We start from the raw sequence: 21,879 nt of genomic DNA, 5'->3' as shown, positions 1-21,879 counted from the left end.
ACAAACTAAGGGCTGAGCCTTGTTAAAACCTATATAGGAAAACCCTCGCGGGAAAACCTTATATAGGAAAAAAGAGTACTCGTCTACACGGACAAACAAAAGCAAAAACAACGAAGACAAGAGCGGAGGGCGGCTTCGGGAGCTCCGGCCTAACCAGCTCAACAAAGAAGAACAAGCGAAAAGAACAAACTCAACAAAGAGCAAGGCACGGCGCATCAACGACCCAAGCGAACCGGCCCAAAAACAACCCACACTGAAAGACGAGAAGCCTAACGTATGGCATCCAATGAGGTCCGACCGATTCAACCCCAGCCTCGAGCGCATCCGAGAGCTGAAAAGAAGCCAAATCGACACCCCAACCTTCAACTGCAACAAACCCCAGCAGCAACCCAAGAAACACATGCAACCGCAACTTGCCAACGACGAACTACCAACACAACTTCGACCGAAGCAGCAGACCACCAAGCTCTCGCACCAAGGATACAACCAGCAACCAACACTCCCAGCAACCGCAAAGAAGCAGACGAGAGCACACCAAGCGCTCAAACAACAACCATCAGTAGCTACACAACAAGGCACCCCAAGTGTTCGACAAAATAACCAACCCAAGATAGAACAACCAAGGCACTATATACGACGAGTATGACTGTGGGACGACATGTCCAGCCTCACCGCCTCCTTAATCTCATCAATCTCTTGTGACCACCAACCCTCACGGCGAGAAGAGTGGGCCATGATATCTGCAGCAGCATTCCCTTCCCTATAAATGTGGGAGACTTTGAACGAGAGATCCTCAAGACGCGTGAGAGTATCTTTCCATTTATCTTCTATGTAACAAATCCACGACGTAGGAGGAATCAGCTTCAAGCCAAATACCACGCCAACCACTTTGTGAGCAATGGCGATGGCAGTGATGACAGCAAGAAGTTCAGCCTCGAACGCAAATCCATAACCACCCTTAATGTGAAAACAGCCACAAACAACAACTTTATGATCTCGAAAGACCCCTCTAGCAGAGATTAAGCCCGGCGCTCCAGAGGCGGACCCATCCGTGTTAACCTTGATCCAATCGATGTCTGGCGGCCACCAATAAACTGAGATGTAATCCAGAGGAGGAGCGGGCCTAGATTTCACTCCGAGACCACGGAGAGTAAGATAATCGCTCCATTTATTATTCATAAAGCCAAGTTTTTTAATATAATCCGTCTCTTTATAGACCACCTTAATAAACTTCACAACAGTGACCGCGCTAAACGCTTGATCCTCGTAGATAACATTGTTGCGACTAGTCCAAATCATCCAAATCAAACTGATGACGCCAATCTTCTAAAGCTTTTGCAAAAGAGAGCTAAATGTGGTATTCCAAGCGAAAGATAAGAAAGAATAAATATCCGGGCAATCATGAAGATCATTTTTCCCAAACCACGCAAGAAAGACCTGCCAAATGGAAGCCACCATCCGACATTGCCAGAAAAGGTGATCTATGGACTCAGCCGCATTCCAACAAAGTGGGCAAGCATTAGGAGTAACAAGACCTTGACGTCTCAAGCAATCCACAGTAGGCAGCCTCCCATGGATGACACGCCAACAAACTAAGGAGCGGCGCACCAGAATGGTTGGATCCCAAATCCACGAACCCCAAGACACACATGGGTAACGATGACCAATATGAGCAAAAGCAAGAGATGAAGTGACGTTACAATGAAGCGAAGGCTTCCACAAACGAGTGTTCGTGTCACTGTTCATTGGAAGATGAAGAATGTCGCAAACAATATCCAAAAAATTCAACACAAAATTCTCCGAGAAATGCCAAATACCATCAAAGAAATAATCAGAGACCGAGTGAGTGAGCAAATCAAGCAAATAACTAGGATTACCCAACTTATCGCACAGCCTATACCCAAGCCAATTGTCCGTCTTTAAAAGGGTAGAACGACCATCACCAACAGCCGTATAGGAATTATTCATGAGCTCAACAACCTCCTGTTTTAAGCCAAGCCAAATGGAAGAATTGGCCACATTTTTCTTCGCATACCCGTGAGAAGTTAAGTATCTCGAGCCAATAAGATTGGAAACTAGAGCGCCCCCTTTGATCACATTCCAGGCCATCTTCATTAGGTAACTTCTATTAATCAAAGTGAAGGACCGAAGACCAAGACCTTCCTCCTCAGAAATAGCGCAGCAACGATCCTAATTAACTGCACAAGAGGGCTTCTTCTCCGTGTTACTCGTCCAAATAAAATTTTTGCACTTTCGATCCAGCTCGCGGAGAAGAGATTTCAGCCAACGAAACACTATCATAGTGTGAGTAATCGAACTCTGAATAACCGATTTAACAAGGCAAAGACGACATGCCATGGAAAGGTTAAGACCAGCCCAGCGCGGAAACTTTTTCACAATTCTATCCTTTATCCCCATAAAGTGTGAAACACGCGGCCGTCCCACAAAAAGAGGAGCACCCAAGTAAGTCACATGATCACCTCCCTGCGTGAAACCCAAGATACGATTGATGCCTCTCTTCATGGGGGTGGAGACCCCCTGAGCAAAATAAATGCGAGATTTCTCAAGACTACAAATTTGACCCGATAAACTGGCATAATACTCTAAAATATGCTTAATCTTCGTGGCATTGCGAACAGAGGCCCGACAAAAAACTAAAATGTCGTCAGCATAGAGCAGGTGAGTCGAAAGATCCATGTTCCTACTATAACTCATAGGAATTAAATGACGCGAAGCCACACAATTTAAGAAAATGAGACTAAGCATATCCTCCGCGATACCAAAAAGAATAGGAGAGAGAGGATCCCCTTGACCAACCCCTCTTGTGCAGGCAAAATAACCGCTAAGACGCCCATTATAAAGGATGGAGATTCTGGCAGAACGGAAGATAATAGCAATCCAAGAAATGAAAGTATCCTGATAGCCCAACACTTTGAGCATCTTGAGGATGAAATCCCAACTCATGGTGTCAAACGCCTTCTTGATGTCGATTTTACAAGCCATGTTTGATTTGCGATTCGTGCGATTCATACAATTAAAGCCCTCAGAACCCAACATGATACAATTGTGAATAGAGCGACCACTAATAAACCCAATTGATTAGGAGAGACGGTGGCAGAAGTAACCTTATTTAATCGTACAGCCAAAATCTTGGAAATAATCTTGAAGAAAAAGTTCGATAAGATTATCGACCGAAGATCTGAAACCGTGGAAACCGAATCTGACTTTGGGATCAAAATTAGAGTGTTGGCATTGCATCCGTTCGGGAGATAAGAATTGAGGAAAAAACAACAGACAACTCTAATAATATCCTCCTTAATAATGCTCCAGCACTTATGATAGAACGTGCCAGAAAAGCCGTTAGGGCCGGGGGCGCTGTGGGCGTCCATGCTAAGAACCGACGCCGAATTTCCAAATCCGAGGGAATCACGACCAGCTCCTTATTCTGCTCCATAGTTACCTGAATATCAATATTAGCTTCCACATGAGCCAAGTCAACATCCTCCGCCACCCCTTGAGAAAACATAGTAGTGAAATGATCCACAATATGAAGCTCAATGGCAGCTTGATCATATTCAGCGACTCCACCAATGTAAAGATGGCTAATCATCAAACCAGAATTGTGATATTTCATCATTCTGTGGAAAAAAGCTGTGTTCCGGTCCCCATCCTTAAGCCAAGAGATTCGGCTTTGCTGCTGCATGTGAATATTCTTTCTAGAAAGCATCGTGTTAATCTCTGGTTGTTTCGAGATCTCCTCGTCAAAATAGGCATCCTTATACCCCTATCTTGAAATACAATCTTGAATCCTGAGTAAATCACTTTGGAGGACAGCAAGCTGCATGTCCACATGACCAAAACCAGTTTTATTCCAAACCCGGAGCGCCCCCTTGAGACGCTTAAGTTTCAGCATCACACTGAGGATAGGACAAGGGGTGTTGACGCTCTCGCGCCAGGAGGAACCCACCACCTCCATGAAATCTGGATGGGCAGTCCACATATTCAAGAAGCGAAACGACAGTCACCCAGGAATGATAGGCGGGCTGCATTGGAGCACAATGGGGGAACGGTCAGAAGTTAATCTGGGGAGCACATGCGTGGTGACAGAGCTCCAAAGATCAGAGAAGGAGGGAGAAATCAACGCCCTATCCAACAAGGACTCAACATGCGTTGGGAGAAATCTCCGACCGGACCAAGAAAATTGAAGACCCGTGGACTGAGGTTCCAGAAACCCCGTATCATCGATAAACCTACAAAACTCCAAACATGAAGCACGAGAAGGCATAATCGAGCTAAAACGCTCATGAGCGCCTTTAACCGCATTAAAGACACCAATGAATAAAGTATAGCCATCAACAAAATGAAGAAGATCATACCAAAGATCGCGTATGAGAAGAGAATCGTTAGCTCCATGAACCAAAGCAACTCGGAAACTAATATTCTGCCACAAACAATCCGAAACAATAGTCTGCTCCGAGGAGAAAATAATATTAGTGACCACTGGTGGCTGCGCCAGGAGCCAAATATTAGGCCGATGAGGAGTCCTGCAATTCTGGTGGCGAGGAGTGAGATTGAGAGAATGCCAGTAATTAGTCGAAACTTTGTGTAAATCCTTTTTAGGTTCAATGATACCCACAATAAGTGGAGAGAAGGAGCGGCAGTGCTCCTTCATGAGCCGTTTAGATTCGTCTGTGAAGCCTCGGACGTTCCAAACAAGCGCATTCATAAAGACAAAGGTCAAAAAGCTGGTGATGGAGTTTCCTCCATCTCCATTTCCGCCGCCCAGCTTTTAGCAGCCAAATTATTCATCGTACGTAGGCTCGATCGCACCGGCTCTTCAATGATAAAGTTCTGAACCTTATGACCCAACTCTATAGATTTCCTGAGTCTGTGTTTAATAAAGTCAGCTGCAGGTGTGTGAAGAGATTTGCCTCCTCGCCCCGGAGGTCTTCCACATCTCTTAACCACCTCTTGTTCTTGGATGTATGCTTCCAACTTTTGAATTTTCATAGCATTTTCAATCGCAAGAGCCTTGAGATCTGGATTAGAATCCTGAGACGTACCACCTTTCAATCTGAGAGTATCGGACCGCTGTACCTCTTGTTCATTATCAATGTTAATGACAAAATCATTCTTCATCGTCGATGAGTCCACCAGCAGCTTTCCAAGCATGTTCGGACCCGTTAGCTGCACATTATCGTCAATACCTAATAGAGCCATGAAAGAGTTACCAGTTTTGACCTTGTTAGACATATCAGAGCACTCCTTATTCACAGGAGAATTGACCGCGGTAGCCGGACTAGAAACCAGGTTAGCCTCAGAAGTTCGAACCGTCTCGTTAATCTGATCCATTGTCAAGTGTGCTTCCGGTTGTTTCTGCTGCCACACATGTTCAACCACCTGCTGATTTCTTTCTTGGTTCAAACCACCTTCTTTTTTGTCCAAACTCGTTGCTTTGTCAGAGCCCTCATTTTCCTAATTTTTTAGTCCCTCCATCTGTTTAAGTCTCCTGCATTTATCTGAGGGATGCCCAACGATTTTGCAATGCGAGCAGTACGGGGGCAACGACTCATAGCTAAATTCAATATAGAGAGAACTATTATCCTCATCAATCATCAAGGATTCACGAAGAGGTAAAGAAAGATCAATTTCAATTAAGACCCGGGCATAGTGTCCCACATCCCCGTCCGCTGAACCTCCATCAATGCGAATCGGATTGCCCAAGTAACGACCAATAGCCGAAATAATTTTCGAATGCCACAATTCTATAGGTAAATAATAAATGTGCACCCAAACCTGAGCCAATAAAGAAAACTCTTTGTAAGGATCGAACTTCGGAACCCATTCTCGAAGCCGCAAAAGACCGTTAGAAATATCAAGACTTAGCTTTCCCTTAGCCACCTTTTTGTCTTCCATCGAACTGAATTTGAGGGTAAAAAAACCCTTTCCCATAGGTATCAACTGCCAGGCGTGAGAGGTATTCCATATGTTTTGTAACTCAGCCTTTAGTTTATATGCAAGCCTAGGTTTGGAACCTTTACGTAGCATCAGCCTCCCTATGAGAGCAAACTTGAATTCCTTAATACGTTGCTGAAAGAAATCTGAGGGAATCTTTAGAGTATCAATACCTCCTGAAGAGGAGGTGTGAAGCGCTTGAAATCTATGAGCGGGAAGGTCCGGCTTTCGCACTCGTGGTCCCAAAGCAGCAGCGTAGTTCATGGCTTTGTTCTTCCCCAACAAGGATGTTGAAATATCCTCTGAACTAGTGGGAATACCAGCAAAAACATTGGCAAAATTAGCGGCGACACTAGGGTTAGCCGGGAGGCCCGCAACACCAGTAGGGTTTACGGGAGGAGACGACATCATAGTCAAAGATCTTGTGAAGTTGTTGGAGATAAGAGGAAGATTCAATGCCGAACGATCATGGTCACCACGAGGCGAGTGACCGGAATCCATAACGACGGCGAGGGCGCGCTAAAAAAAATAAGAGCATCAACAATGTGGGGTGCGAAGGCCGGATCGAACCCGGCCTATCGCACCCGCCACAGTTGTTGCACCCGGGTGCAATGGAGGAGGGGCGTATGGACGCACCCGCAGCAAAGCTGGAGCGAAGGAAATGGGTGTATTGCACGCGCCCATTTCCGTAATTAAAAAATATATATTCGGATTAAAAAAAAATTAAACGGTCATTTGACCGTTGGCTTCTCAACGGTCTCTTCGGCCATTTTTTATTTTTATTTTTTTTTCTTTTTCACCTATATATAATCACATATCCCCTTCCTCAATCACAAACACTACATCAAACTACTCATTTTCTCTTTAATTTTTAAAGAAAATGTCTTCATCCACCAATTCTTCCAACAATAATTCTTCCTCAAATTCTTCATCCGACGAAGAAGTTCATGTTGATCCCGCACAACTTCCTCCTCTTCCCGATCCTACTCAAGCCCCCGATTTATTTTTTATGAGATGTGCTGTGAATTTTATGACAGTGGCAAGTTCATATCGTTTCGATCCACCTCCACCACGCCCGAGGAAGAAGCGGACAGTGGTTCGTCGTGACCGTGAAGGTGGAGCCGAGCGCCTCCATCGCGATTATTTTTCTGTCGAGCCTGTTTATGGGCCACAATTCTTTCGCCGTCGATTTTGCATGAGCCGGGAGTTGTTTCTACGTATTGTCAATGCGCTAGAAGTCGATCCTTACTTCCAACAACGTCCGGATGCTATTGGCCGCTTAAGCTTCTCCCAGATCCAGAAGTGCACTGCCGCTGTTCGACAATTGGCATACGGAACTGCTGCTGATTGTTGTGACGAATATCTCCGTATAGGAGAGACGACGGCGTTGGAATGCTTGAAGAAATTCTGCAAGGCCGTCGTTCGTATCTTTGTCGGCACGTATTTGAGGCGGCCAACAACTGCCGATGTGCAACGCATCACTACAATGCACGAAGCCCGCCATGGGTTCCCGGGAATGTTGGGGAGCCTAGACTGCATGCATTGGGGATGGAAGAATTGCCCCGTGGCTTGGCACGACGCCTACACTCGAGGGGATCAAGGCGAGCCAACAATTATATTAGAGGTCGTTGCTTCACAAGATTTGTGGATCTGGCATGCATTCTTTGGAGTCGCTGGGTCCAACAACGACATCAACGTGCTCCACCAGTCCACGCTATTCAACGATGTTTTAGCGGGGATGAAGCGGCTGTGCACTTCCTCGCCAACAATTCTCACCACACTCGAGGATACTACTTAACAGACGGCATCTATCCGGACTGGCCGGTGTTCGTGAATAGCTTCCAGTTTCCGAACGATGAGAAGAAGCGGAGGTTCAAGGTGATGCAAGAAGCTGCAATGAAGGATGTGGAACGAGCTTTCGGTGTTCTTCAGGCTCGGTGGGGTATAATAAGAGGACCGTCGCGTTTGTGGAAGGCGGAGCAAATGAGTTCGATCATGTTTGCATGCATCATATTGCACAACATGATCATTGAGGATGAAGGTGGAAATGCAAGTAATTTTGACGGTGACGACGGCGAGAGACCAAGTTCTACTCCTCAAACACAATTCAATTCCGGAGTATCACCGGAGTTCGCCGCCTATTTGGCACGGAATGCAAGCTTGAAGGATGCACGATTGCATGCTCGCCTCCGCGATGATTTGGTTGAGCATATATGGGCACGCTTTGGTCCGGTTGACCCGTAGTTCGACGGCTTTAAATTTTTCGAAAATTAGATGTTTTAAATATTTGTTTTTTTTTATTTGTAATGTTTGGATTTTTAGTTGAATGAATTTTATGTTGTTAAAATTGAAGTTGTTTAATTTAAATTGAAAAAAGAATAAAAGTAAAGAGAAAATGAAATTAAAATCTATTGAACCCGAGCGGGTGCAATACCATTGTTGGAGTGGGTGCAATAGAAGTGGGACCATGTCTATTGCACCCACTATGGGTGCAAGGGTTGTTGATGCTCTAATAATAATAATATTGTGGTAATTTTATCATAAAATTTATTTTTTAAATATTTAAAATCCATGGAAATCTTAAATATTTAAAAATTATGGAAATCCTATATCTTTCAAGTTTAGTATTTTTTTAAATCCTCTTAAAATGATGTTGTTTAGAGATGTTCTATACGATACCGTTTTTAAAATGTCCAATGAGTACATACCAACATCCAATTTGCCACGTCAGTTTTAATTTGAACAAAAATTAAACTATGGTAAAATTGCTATAATATTTAAGTTCATATATTTTTAACTCATTTCAAAGTTTATGTGCAAAATCAAACCACTTCCACTTTGTGTATTAGATGCTAATAACATTTGTTTAAACATGTTAAACTGTTGTATAATAGTGGAAATAAATTTAATTTAAAGAGTAGAACTGGAATTTTAAAAAAACTGCATAATTTATAATCAAAATTTTAAAAGTCGTAGAAAACACTTTATTGAAAAAAAAAACAAGCTAATGAAATCTAGGTCAAATGTCAAAGTTGAGGCACTCAAAAACTCTCATTTGTGATATGTATCCCGCCTGCGTACGAGGAGTTTTTCCACATTTGTGTGGGTAATGATCCCGCCTGCGTGCGGTTAATTTTCCCACCTTTGTGCGATGTAGAGATTTCGCCTACGTGCGGATTGCTTATTTGATTATATATTAGATACATATTCTAATTCTAAAAAAAAATGCTTTGTTGGGAACCCCATGGAATATTAGGTTTTATTTTGATGATACCAAAATCCTTAGGTTTAATTTGTAATAGACTAGAACTGTTTTGAACTCAAGTGTTAGAGTTCGTTTCTGGTTTAGTTAGCAGTTCTGAAGACTGAAGGACTGAAGGACTGACGGACTGAAGACTGAAGATACCAACTGAAGTATCAGTTCAGAACTGATTACTTAATGCGTGCTTCGAGGACTCAGCAGACTGATACTAAAGTCAAGTATCAGTTAAACATTCTTCCTCGGACTAAACTTCCAACGTTCAAAGGACGCCACATGCTTACACAGTACAGCTGCATTAAATGCAGAGATCTCAGGATCATCCCTCTCTGCAGAGGTCATTCCTATTTGGTGGATACTTTATCAGAGACGTCACATCTCCTGTCCCTCAAGAGAGCCGTTTCCACCAAACAAGGAACCTCGAAGATTGAAGCCTCAGCCCAAATTCGAAATGCTCTCCAACGGAAGAAATCTTGAAGACGTTCTCCGCCAATGGATCTATTCAAGACCTCTCCAATAAATAGCGCTCGAAGATCAACTTCAATCTTCACCGATTCAACGACCTTAGCTGAAGCTCTGCCGAAATTGCTACTCAGCCCAAAGCTTAATCTCCCCAAAGCTTGAATCGAAGAAGAGAATTCCAAAGCCAAAATCAGTCACTAATGATTACACACATTCTCTTAGACCTTAGGCATATATTTGTTTACCCAGAAGCCCAGGTCAAAACTTGCTCCAAAGAACTTGTTCTTTGAAGTCTAGTTGACAAGTTTTTCAAACCTCCTTTCGTGAGAAAAAAACCGAGTGTTTGAGTGAAAAGGAGTTCAGGAAGGTACTCTGACTCCGTGAGATCCTAGTGCAAGGTCGTGCTAGGAGTGAGAAATCCGACGCGAGTGAAGCGTGGGTACTGAAGTAAGGTCTCTTCAGTGAAACGGTTGTGTGCACCCGGCAAGCACACGGTGCTCAACCGAGGCTATTACGAAACAAGTTTATTTCCTCTGCGTGTGATATCAGTCTGACTGATCTATCCTCTGATAGTCAGGAAGACTTATATCATCTCTGTTTTAACAAACTCGACTGAAGCCCTTATGTGCATCAGTTAAGTTCCAGTGACTTAACTGATAACTCCTTACTGAAGAGTTTTCAGTATCAGTCGTCAACCCTGTTTGGTCAAAACTATTTTCAGTTAACAGGCGTCATAGTTTGCGTGTAAAGTTTCGTTTTGATCTCATTCTTGAGATCCCTCTGTTTTTAGAGAAAATTATGAAAATAGCCCATAGGTGTATTTCCCCCCCCATACACCTATTCGAGACTCTCCGGACCTAACAATTGGTATCAGAGCAGGTTGTTCGCAAGAACAGTCTGTTTCTGACTAGGTTTTAATTGAACTAGATCCTTTTTCTCAAAGGTCTCGAAAAACCTTTCTCTTTCAAGTAGTGCTTGTTATTTGCTCTTAATTGCTGTTATCTGTTGTTATGGAGACTAACCATGGCAGGTTATCTTCTTTACCTATGTTTAGTATTGAAAAATACGACATATGGAAATTTCGGCTTGAAAGCTTCCTCGTTGCCCAACATTGCCGAATGTGGGAAGTCATCACCAATGGACCAATCATCATCATCGAAACTGTCAAAAGAATTCCAGTTGATCCTTCCCTGGATCCATTCGATGAAGTCCAGAACAAGCAGAAGGCAGACTTCACCACAGAAGAAAGGAAACAAGATGAGATTCACAATCTTGCCAAGAGTATCATCTCCAGCACTGTACAAGACAAGCATGTCACCAAGATCATCAAGTGTCAAAGTGCAAAGGAGATGTGGGACATTCTTGAAAGAATGTGCGTAGGCTCTGAGGAAATCAAGGAGAACAAGCTATCCATTGCTTTTCAGAAGTTCGACTCCTTCCTCATGCTCAAGAATGAATCTGTCGAAGAGATGGAACTCAGATTCAATCAAATCCTGAATGAAGTTCAATCCATCTCGAAGGACAAGTACACTCAACGAGAAATCAATTTGAAGATTCTTCGAGCACTGCCACGAGGAGAATGGCAGATCTACTCAGTCGCTCATCAGCATAAGCCTGGATTCAGTCAGCTCCCGACAAACAAGCTTTTCTCTGATCTCATGGCAAATGAGTTCGACCTTCAGAGAAATCTTGGAATCAAGAAGGCTGGAGGATCAGACGAAGATGGTCCTTCAACCTCAAGAGGAGCAGCACTGAAAGCTTCAGCAAGAGAAAGCAAGAGGCAAACAAATGAACCAGCGGAACTCAAGCCAGGGGACTTCTTCAGTCAATATGCTCTGTTGACTGAAAGATTCAACAAGATGGAGTCCAAATTTTACAAGTACAGAAGGTTCCACAAGTAGCACTACAAAGGAAAGGAAAGAGAAAGCAACTCCAGACATTCCACTGATCGAAGCGGTGAAAGGAAGTCAGCCGCCTACGACATCAAAGATATGGAATGTTTTTGATGCAAAAAGAAAGGGCACTTTCGAAATGAATGCCCTGAATTGACGCAGTCTGAGCGCAAAGAGTTGAACGCCAAAAAAGATCGCAAGTATGCGAAGAAGAAGACGATGGTTGCTGAATCCTCCAAGGACACAACAGAATCATTTGAATTCGACTCTGACAGCTCAGATGATGAGAGTCAAGCTTTGATGGCCAACGAAACTGAAAGTGTGGCTGACAACAGCTACGACAATGGAATGAATGGCTCAGAGGTAAACTCTCATTCAAAAACTCCATATAATGATAATTCCCTGATTTATACAGGAGATCATTCAGAATCTGGAGAAGGCTCAACCTATGAAGCTGATGAGCTTGATCAGCTCATGACTAATCACTGTCAGTTGAGGAAAATGTTCGAAAATCTCCTCAAGCATAATCAGATTATGGAAAAGGAGATTAATGATGAACGAGCCAAGAATCAGACAGTCATCAACTTTCCAGATGAAACTGGTCTTGATCAGCTAATCATGGAGAACAGTCAACTGGAAGAAAAGCTCAGAATCTCCAACTCAAAATGTGATAGAGCTTCTCATGAAATCAAGAGGCTAAATCACAAACTGGAAGAAATAGTCAAAGACTGCATGATGAAGTCTTCCATGATAAACAACTTTCCTTCGAAAGGTCTTGTTGAAAGCATTGGAGGAAAGGTTGTAGCTGATAAAGGAAAGAATGTCATGATCAATTCAAAGGACGATACTTCTGAAATCACCACATCAGAAGAATCAAGAGATCATGATATGGATGAAGTTCACAAACGCAAACTGAATGCAAGAACAAATGTTCCACCTCCACGAAGCTACAGACGAGCAAAGGAGGCCCCCAACCAGATCACTCTACTAAGAAGACTGGAAAGCAGATTTCAGTCAAAGATCGGGGAAGGAACATCCGGAATCAAGAAGAATCTTCCTCATCAGTCCAGGGGGAAGAACAGTCACATCAGTCAGAAACTGAAATCAGTTCAGTTTCAGAAAGAACAACATCCATGGAGACAAAGCAGTGATGAGTCCAGACGAGCCAAGCGACATCCACGTCGACAATTATATAAATGACACTGTAACATTTTAAAATGTTGTAGTGTCATTTTCAATCTTATAGTGTTATTTAAAATATTATAGCGTCATTTACAATCTTATAGTGTCAATTACTGGAAGTGTCATTTATATTTCTAAATAGTGATAATTATACACAGTGTCATTTACAATGTTATAGTGTCATTTATACGCAGTGTCATTTGTATAACAGAATAATGTCAATTACAGACAGTGTCATTTGTATAATCAAATAGTGTCATTTACACAGTTTGAGTCAGGATGCGGGTTTGAATCAGGATACTGGTCAGGATCTGGTTACGGGTCAACTCGGGTGTACGGTACACCCGAGTGTACCTAAGACCACCTCAAAGTTATTTGAGTGACAGAATGAGTATAATATATATCTTGAATTAAAGATCATGAAATAATCTTTATTTTTTTCTAGAACTTTGAAATGATCCTTAATTTAATATAGGGAAGTATCAAATACGCCCTAACATAGATGCTCTTATCACGTCTAGTACCCTATGGTCGAGGTCGGTTCAACTAAACCCCTGAAGTACTTAATTTTGGGTAATTAGCCCCTCCAACTTATAGGTTGTTTAACACCGGTGGGACCTACGCCTTCTTCTTCGCCAAGCTCGTCGAAAACACGTCGGAAGGTGTTGACCATCAATTGTGTTTGGAAATCAGTAGCCAATCCGTTGTTATGTTCGAAAATCTCACAGATATCATCGCCTCTCATCAAACGTGGTTAGCCCTCTTCTTCCTCAGATTTTACCACCGTCGCGGTGGCTCCTTTCTGACGATCTGGATATCGGCATCATAGTCTACTCATGCTGGGGGAAGCTCTATTGGTACTGGAGCACCAACAGGTTAGCGATTTTTTTTAAATTTTTTTTTATTTTGTTGTAATTTTAATTAAGCTTCTTTTTTAATTCTCCCATGGTGATCGATAGGGCTGGTAAACCGGTGTTGGTTTTCGGTTAAAACTGTAATCGAACTGGAAAAATCGGTTATCGGTTAACTAAAAACTAGTTTTTTCCGATTCGGTTCGGTTACCGGTTAGTATTTAAGCTGTAAACCGGTTAAACCGATTAACCAGTTTTATTAATTAAATTAATTAATTAATATTATATTATATTAAAATTTAAAAAACCCCACAAATAGTTAGGGTTTGAGACTTTAAAATTGAGTCTGTCTCTCCCCTTTCTTGCTTCCCATTCCCACCGGCGCCTCCCTTGCCTCCCACCGGCACTGGTGTCGATGCCTCCCCCGGGTGCTCAGCTAGTCAGCCTGCACTCCGTCGAGTCGCCGACGCTGTCCTAGTCCTAGGTCCGCCGTTGGCCCGCTACATTTGCTATCATCGACCGCCGCCCGCCACCCCAGCTGCCGTCACCTAGTTCACCGCACTCCGCCAGCGCCACTCCCTCCGCCTTGTTCTTCTTCTTCTCGGCGATAACTCATTCCACCGGCGTCGCTCCCTCCGCTAGCGACCAGCGTCGCTGCTGTGCATTCAGGTATTAACGAATAACAATCTCTTCTTTTCTTTCTTTTTTAGGCATCGTCCAATTTGGTTTTTGGAGGTGGTGACTTGGTGTTGGAGATGATATACTATTGTTGTCTGCTAAATGCTGATTGGAGTTCGGGTGCTCAATTGCTCATAGTTTTGTGTAAATAGCTATTGTAATTGTAAATTTTGTGTCAATAACTCATCAAGCAAATCAGTTAGCTGTTGTAGCCTGTAAATAGCTGCTGTAAATTACTAGATTTTGTGAAAATAGCTGCTGATTAGTGTAATTTTTTGTGTGCACAGCTGCTGTAAATTGTGATAGAGTGTGACTTTGAAAGAGTATTTTAATTTTGTAAAATAGTTGCTGGTGTAAATAGTTATGTTAGATGTAAATAATGGCTTGATAGTTGCTGGTGTATTTTAATTTTATAGATAGTTGTTGTAATTCTGTAAATAATTTTGTGGAATAGTTGCTGTTATGGCTTTGATAAATTTTGGTTTTGATATGTAAAAATTGATTGAAAGAGTATTTTAATTTTGTTAGATGTTTTTGAACAAAAATTTCCCTAATCTAAACTTATACCAATTTGATCTAAAAGCAAACTGTTTCTATGTGTGTTATCTTATTTACTTTAATTTCTGGTTAAATTGTTGCTTAGATTGGTAATTTGTTTATTAGAATTAAAGTTGTTTTTTTTTAAAATATAACATTATAAGTCTGTATAAAATATATTTTTATTTTAAATAAATATAAAATATTAGTTGGTGGAATGGATAGGATCTCATCCTTTCTTTGAAAGGGCAAGGTTTGAATCCCACTGTTTACAAATTTATTAAATTCAATTTTTTTGGAAATTAACCGGTTAATTCGGTTAACCGAATAATCGGACCAGTTATTCGGTTAACCGGTCCATTAACCAGTTCGGTTATCGGTTAGGCGTCTGGGCCTTATCCGGTTCCGGTTAACCGATAAATCGGTTCGGTTAAAACCGAACCGACCGGTTTACCAGCCCTAGCGATCGAAGCTCAGGTTTTCGAGTCGTGATGTCGAGTTTCGGATTCTGTTTTGAGTGATCACGTCAATTGGCTGCCCCAGAATTGTAGATTACCCAAAATAGATATCTCGGAGCCTAATTTAGCATAAACACGTCTCGCTTCTTCCATCCCTTTCTTCCCCCCAAAACCTCGTGCCTCGGAATTTAAGAATTTTTTAAATTAGATTTCCCACCTACGGAGTTGATTGATCTCTTAATACTTTAATCAATATATTAATTAATGGTGCGTGGCTTTAATTTTACTTCTCGCATAGAGAATTGATAGCTTTAATGATTTAGACGGAGTGGTGCCTGGGTTGTGCATGGCCTCGCCGGGGAAGGAGCCAGCGCGACCCAGTGAAATCTGAGGAAGAAAAGGGCTGACCGAGTTTGATGAGGGGCGGTGATATCTACGAGATTTCCGAACACAACAACGGATTGACTACTGATTTTCGAACACAATCGATGGTCAACACCTACTGGCGAGTTTCCGACGGAGCTTGGCTGCTGAAATAGAAATTTTATTAAAATGAAAAAAGAGAGAAAAAGGACCTAAAAACTCTTGAGATTACAAACGCTAACAAAGGATCCGTCAAAAAGCAAAGCAAAAAACCATGTAAAAACCCTCGCAAAGGAACGGGTAGACAAAAACAAAGAAAACGAAGATTAAGAGGAAAAAAAGGCATCCGCATCCCCAGCATCTTCGTCGTCCAACATATCTCCCCATTGTTTCTTCTTTGTAGAAACCACTGCCGACATAGAGCGGGCAGCGTCGGAAGATGAGTGAATCACAAAGTTTTGCAGAATCGCTCCTCCAGACTGAGCATGCTGCACTTTGGTCAAAAACTCCACCGGCGACGGAGTGTCAAGAACGGCGCCCTGCAAAACAGCACCAGCAGCACGACCTGCTGCTGTTTGGAAATCCGAAGACATACCATTCTTGATTATACGCCGGAGTCGGTGCTTGATAGAGGAATCAGGAACTTTTCCCTTCTTGGAATCCCCCTTTGGTCGCCCACGGCCGCAAGTTATGGGGGGGTCCTCCAACGTCGCCTTTCCTGGCGTTACAATCAAAGAGAGATCTGGATTGATACAATGCGTCGGGGCCGTCGGTTGTGGAACAAACTCCTCACTAACCACCATCTCCATATCATCTCCACCTAGACTATCCTCATCAAGGACATCAAAAGAATTTGCATGAGAGATGGAAGCATCTGAAGCTTGGCCTCCAACGACATCTGAAATGTCTTGCCGCGGGGCAGCAACTTCCTTCTGAACAGGCTTATCAGCAGGGTGCGCTCCAGATGTTTGTGAAAAATTTTGAACCATTGAAGGAACATTGGTACTCAAATCATTGGCAGGAGAATGAATGATATGCTCTCCAGGAGTTTGTGAAAAATCCCGAGCCAAACTTGAATGATCCTGATTACCTGAACCAACCGTAGAAGTATGAGTGGTGTCCATTTCGTTAATAGAATCCTCATCAACCACGATTCCATCAAGATTACTGTGAGAAGAAAAAGGCCCATCAACATCAGAAGATTGTTCCCTAACCAAAGAATCCGTAGGAGTGGCCCTCGTTTTCTCCAACGGGCGATCATAAACCGAATTTGTAACTATTCGCATGAGAGATTCCAGAATGTCCGGCCCTGATAGGGGTGAGCAAATCCGAACCGGACTCGCCGAACCCATCTGGACCGACGGGTTCGGTCCGGACCGGACCGACCCATTGTATATGTATGGTCCGGGTCAGGTCTAATTCTTAGGACCGATTTTTTTTCGGGTCGGTCCGGGTCGAGACCCGGTCGAACCCGCTGAACCCGGACCGGCCCATATCATTAAAAATTACTTATTTATTATATATATTTAATATTTATAATAATATTAATAATATTAAATTTCAAAATTTTCTAAAACCTAAAGGAGGAATGATTTTGATTTATGTTTTTTGTTGTGATTGCGGATTGCGAATGGTGAAACTATGATATTGATATGTGTTTGTATCGTATTTATTATGTTTTATGTATGAAAATTAAGTGCAAAAATAGGAAAAAAAATAATTTCTGCCTCGGCGGGTCGGACCCGGACCGAACCGGACCCGTTGCTCGGGTTCGGTCCGGGTCCGGGTCGGCCCGTACACATTTTTCGGTCCGGGTCGGTCCTTCATTTTAAAATTTTCGGTCTAACAAACCCAGCGGGTCGGTCCGGGTCGGTCCGGGTCCGACCCGCTGCACACCCCTAGGCCCTGACATGTTCTTTTCCGCATCGTCTAAACTAAACCGAGCGACACCTTCCTCAACAGAAGAAAACTGCTCACCAGGTGTTCGATGATTTTCCTGACTCAAATTATGCTGCCCAGTTTGATTGTATCCAGCTCAATTACCCGAGCTTTTCCAGGTCTGCATCATGGGTTTTTTCTTCATCTGAACATGAATGAAGACATCCCCTTTATCACCACCCTTCACAATATTTTTCTGCGTCTCCTTCGTCGGATCAGGATCCTCTGGATGGCGTCGACAATGAGTAATAGAGTGCCCAACAGTATGACATATACCGTAGAAATAAGGTAAATTTTCGTAACTGAGCTCAATATCAAAGCAATCTGCTCCCGGCTGACCAGGATAGTATAGATAATTTCCTGAGAGACGTCAATCTCGATCAAGACTCTTGCAAAATGAACCCACCTCCCTATTAAACGTCGGACCATCCATCTTAATGGGAGTGCCAATAGCTCTAGCTATGCCGGTAAGAAGCTCGGGATGCTAATATTCGTGCGGTAGATAATATATGCGAGTCCAAACCTGTACACGAGAATAATTCTGCTTGTACGGATCAAACTTAAGGGACCAATCTTTAATATGAAGCAAGCCAATACGGAGTTTCCAAGAGGGATGCAACTTAGCTTTAGCATAGTCATCCATGGATGAAAGGATGAGCGTGAAAAATCCACGTCCCAGCGGGATGACGCGAAGCGGGAGAGATAACTGCCAAATATTGACTAATTCTTCCTGGATATCAGTAGCAAAGCGGGGAAGATCTCCTTTACGAAGCATAAGTCTCGCGTGAAGCGCATACGTAAAGGACTGTATACGTTCTTGGTACAAAACATCCGGCATCTCCACACATCGTTGGCCGTTTTTCATCAAGGGATGTACCAAATTAAGATCATGAATGAAAACTTCCGGAGATTTGAGAGCACGTTTACCTTGAACCGCAACTTTGAAATTCTGCAAATTAGGGTTAGGGGGAACCCTAGCAGTAGTTGGTTCTTTAGACCCGGAATAAACCGGCCAAGGTCCACCAGCGGTGGTTCCAGAAGATGGCGTCGAATGAAGATCACCGTTAACCACCATCTCACGGCCATGGACTGGACCTCGGCGCTCGAAGTTTGTAGAGATTTTAGGGAAACCTGATGACGGCGGTGAACTTCGATTCATGGTAACAAGAGAAGGGTCACCCTCGGGAGAAGTTTGTACTAGCGAAGAAGAAGCCATCGTAGAGACACACACAGCGCCGGCCGGCCGTCGAAAGGAGGGCAGCGCGAAACCCTAGATGTCGGCGCTAGGAATTCCATCGTGAGAGAGAAAAAAGAGCGCTGGCGCTAGGGATTCCATTTCCCTTCCAAGTAGACGGAATTAAGAACAAACCTTAATAAAGTAAAGGAGCAAGTCCAACGGAGCTTGGCAAAGAAGAAGGCATGGGTCCAACCACCAACGAAATAATAATAAAAAAAATTAAAATAATTAACAGTGTTAAATGGTCGTTAAGTCGGAGAAGCTAATTGCACAAAATTAAGGATTTCAAGGGTTTAGTTGAACCGACCTCAACCATAAGGTGCTAGACGTGATAAATGTCTCTATGTTAGGGGCGTATTTGATACTTAATCCTTTTTAATATATATGATATGTAAAAAGAAAAAAGTTTTAATATATTTCAAAAATTGTATATTTTTTATTAATGATACTTTCTTTGAATTAAAAATTGTATTACAAATATTTGTTTTTCTCGGTTCTAATATTTTAATTTTTAAATATTTTTATTTATTTTATAAATCAAAAAATTGTTAATAAGATATTATATAATGAGTGGATTTTAAAATTAGCCACTTTGGAATAGTAAATTTAAAAAAATACCCACTAAGATAAAAAAAAAAGAATTAAAAATTAGCCACACTTACCATTTTACAATTGCATATAAAAATTTAAATATTTCCCGCGAATTCACAACCAGTCGAATTCACAATAGTCATAATTTTGGTTGTGAATTCAAGCTTTGAAACTCGAATTCACAACTGAATAACTAGTAATGGTTGTGAATTCAAGTTTTAAAGTTTGAATTCACAACTATAAATAGTGTTAGTCGTGAATTCACAACTATAAATAGTGTTAGTTGTGAATTCGCGTGAATTCACAACTAGAAATAGTGTTGATTGTGAATTCAAATTTTATTGGTTGTGAATTCACAATCAACGCTGATAATTCAATTGTGAATTCATAATTTAATTCAATTTTCACACAATTCTCGTTTTTCATATCCTCCTATTGCTGAACAAATCAGCATGCATATTATTTACTTTATTTACATTATTTACTCTATCTCCCATAATGATATTAGTTGTATATATTTATATATTCACCCTTCATTGAACTTGCGCATAACCTGGGTTTGATGATTGAAGTCTTCCAACCTTCATTGAACTGGAGCTTATAAGTTATTTAGGAGCTTATAAGCTCCTTCAAAGTGTTTAGTAAAATAAATTCCTAAACAACTTATAATCTCCAAAAATAAACTCAAAAAATAAGTTCCAAGAGCTTATAAGCTCTCCAAAAAATAAGTTTATCTACCCTAAATTATTTTTTTATAATCTCATATGCAACAATCGTTTTACAAATATTTTTCAACTATAATTTATTATTTTCATCATATATCATTTAAGTTCATTTTTTTCCGATTTTCTCTCCCTAAAAAAATATTTTTTTTCTAGCAAAAAAATTCTCTCTCTAGCTTATAAGTTCAATTATCCAAATACTTTGAAAACTTATAAGCTCTTAAAAGTACATCTTATAGGCTCTTTAAAATAAGCTTAGCCAAACACCCTCTAAAGTAATAAATTGTGATTTACTTTTAATTTCAATTGATGCCAATGAATTGAGAGCTCTAGTCTCCATTAATTTTGCATCTTTAGCCTCTCTACAGCACGCTCAACTGCTCCATGTACACTCTTTTCATCCTGGTAACATACGCTATCTCCTCTTCCCACAAGCTTTGTATCTTCGCCTCTATGTTGCCTCCTTCCTGTGCCGCACCCACACCTCCCGCCCTTTCTCCACTTTCCTCACGTACTGGATCGGAATCCCCATCTGCTGCAGCAGATCCGCTTTTGACGGTGGCGCCATCGACAACGTCGTTGTGGATGTGGAGATCGAGATCGCGTTCATCCACGGCAGGAGCGCCGCGCCGGAATTTACCATCTGCGACGTCGCTGTGGAGGTGAAGATTTCTGGAATCACGCAGAGAGGGAGGGATCGAATGAGAGAGTTGAGGAGAGGGAGATTTGGGTGTTTTCGGTTGTGGCGCATTTTTTAGAGAGGAGAGAGAGACATCGAGATTGGAGATGAGGAGGGGAAGTCGTGGCGGCGACGCCAATGTTACCGTGGTCATGTCGCCGGCGAGGACGGCGGCGACTGTCGGGAGAGAGAGAGAGGGTGGTAGGGAAGGAAAGGGAGAGAGAGAGTGAGAGAGACGTAGAGGAGGGAGATAGAGATTTGATGTGGGTAATTTTTAGTGTTAATATATAAGAGTACCCACTTTTATATAGTAAAAATAAATTTTACCCACTCAAATAAAAACATAAAAAAATACCCACTTTTTGTGTTAAATGACTAAATTACCCTTCTATACAAATGGGCAACTAGCCTCCTCTCACTTTTTTTTCTCTCTCTCTTCTCTCTCTCTGGATTTCTCTTTTCCAAGCGGCGCCGCCGCACGCTCCCAGGGCCACTGCCAACTACGTCGCCCACGACGAGGCCAGAAGCAGAGCTACCAACCCCGGCAGCAGCGCATCCGCCGTCGGATCTCAGCCGGCGCCGATCTCTCTCTCTCTCGGTTTCTGCTTCCGATCGCGTCCAGCGAAGCCTGGCCTCGGCCGCGCCGCCCCGTCCTTCACCACGCCGCCGCCTCCGTCGCCCACCATTTAAGGAATCTCGTCCTGGAATTGGCAGGGAAGAATGCTTCAGAAGCTTCTCTATTTGGAGCATCTGTCCATAAAAGTCAGCGGAACAGAAAGTGATGCATATAGCTTGACATATGTTGATGTTTTCCTACACAAAACTCTGAAATTGCAGCTAGTGAATGAAAGGGATGCTGGAGTGTTCATAGTGAAACTTGGAGATGATAGAGATTGTTGAAGAAAAATGGTGAATCCCAGTACTAGGATTTTAAGAAAGTATGCCATTTAGAAGAGAAATTTGAGGAAAAGTTGAATTCAATTTGAATTTAATAGGAAAAAAAATATAAGTAGCGAAGAAATTGATGAAAATCGCGCAATTTTGTACAAATGTTCTTGAATTCACAACCAAGTTT

At 42.2% G+C, this 21,879-nt stretch overlaps 2 protein-coding genes across 2 annotated transcripts in view; both read left to right on the top strand.

The window, feature by feature from the left end:
* The window catches only part of LOC131025745 (uncharacterized), a 774,387-nt gene that overhangs the window by 304,565 nt on the left and 447,943 nt on the right, over positions 1-21,879 (top strand). The gene's annotated exons all lie outside the window — the stretch shown is intronic.
* LOC131025752 (uncharacterized) lies at positions 6,986-7,753 on the top strand. Its single transcript, XM_057955539.1, has one exon. It carries the CDS (start codon positions 6,986-6,988, stop codon positions 7,751-7,753), a length of 768 nt encoding a protein of 255 aa, XP_057811522.1.

This window comes from Salvia miltiorrhiza, chromosome 5, assembly GCF_028751815.1.
Source record: "Salvia miltiorrhiza cultivar Shanhuang (shh) chromosome 5, IMPLAD_Smil_shh, whole genome shotgun sequence".
NCBI classification, from domain to species: domain Eukaryota; kingdom Viridiplantae; phylum Streptophyta; class Magnoliopsida; order Lamiales; family Lamiaceae; genus Salvia; species Salvia miltiorrhiza.
Note: the sequence above shows the minus strand (reverse complement) of the source record. Positions and strands in the feature narration are given on the sequence as shown.

Bases quoted from the DNA above. Each gene is read 5' to 3' on its own strand.
- LOC131025752 (XM_057955539.1), top strand. From the start codon at position 6,986: ATGACAGTGGCAAGTTCATATCGTTTCGATCCACCTCCACCACGCCCG.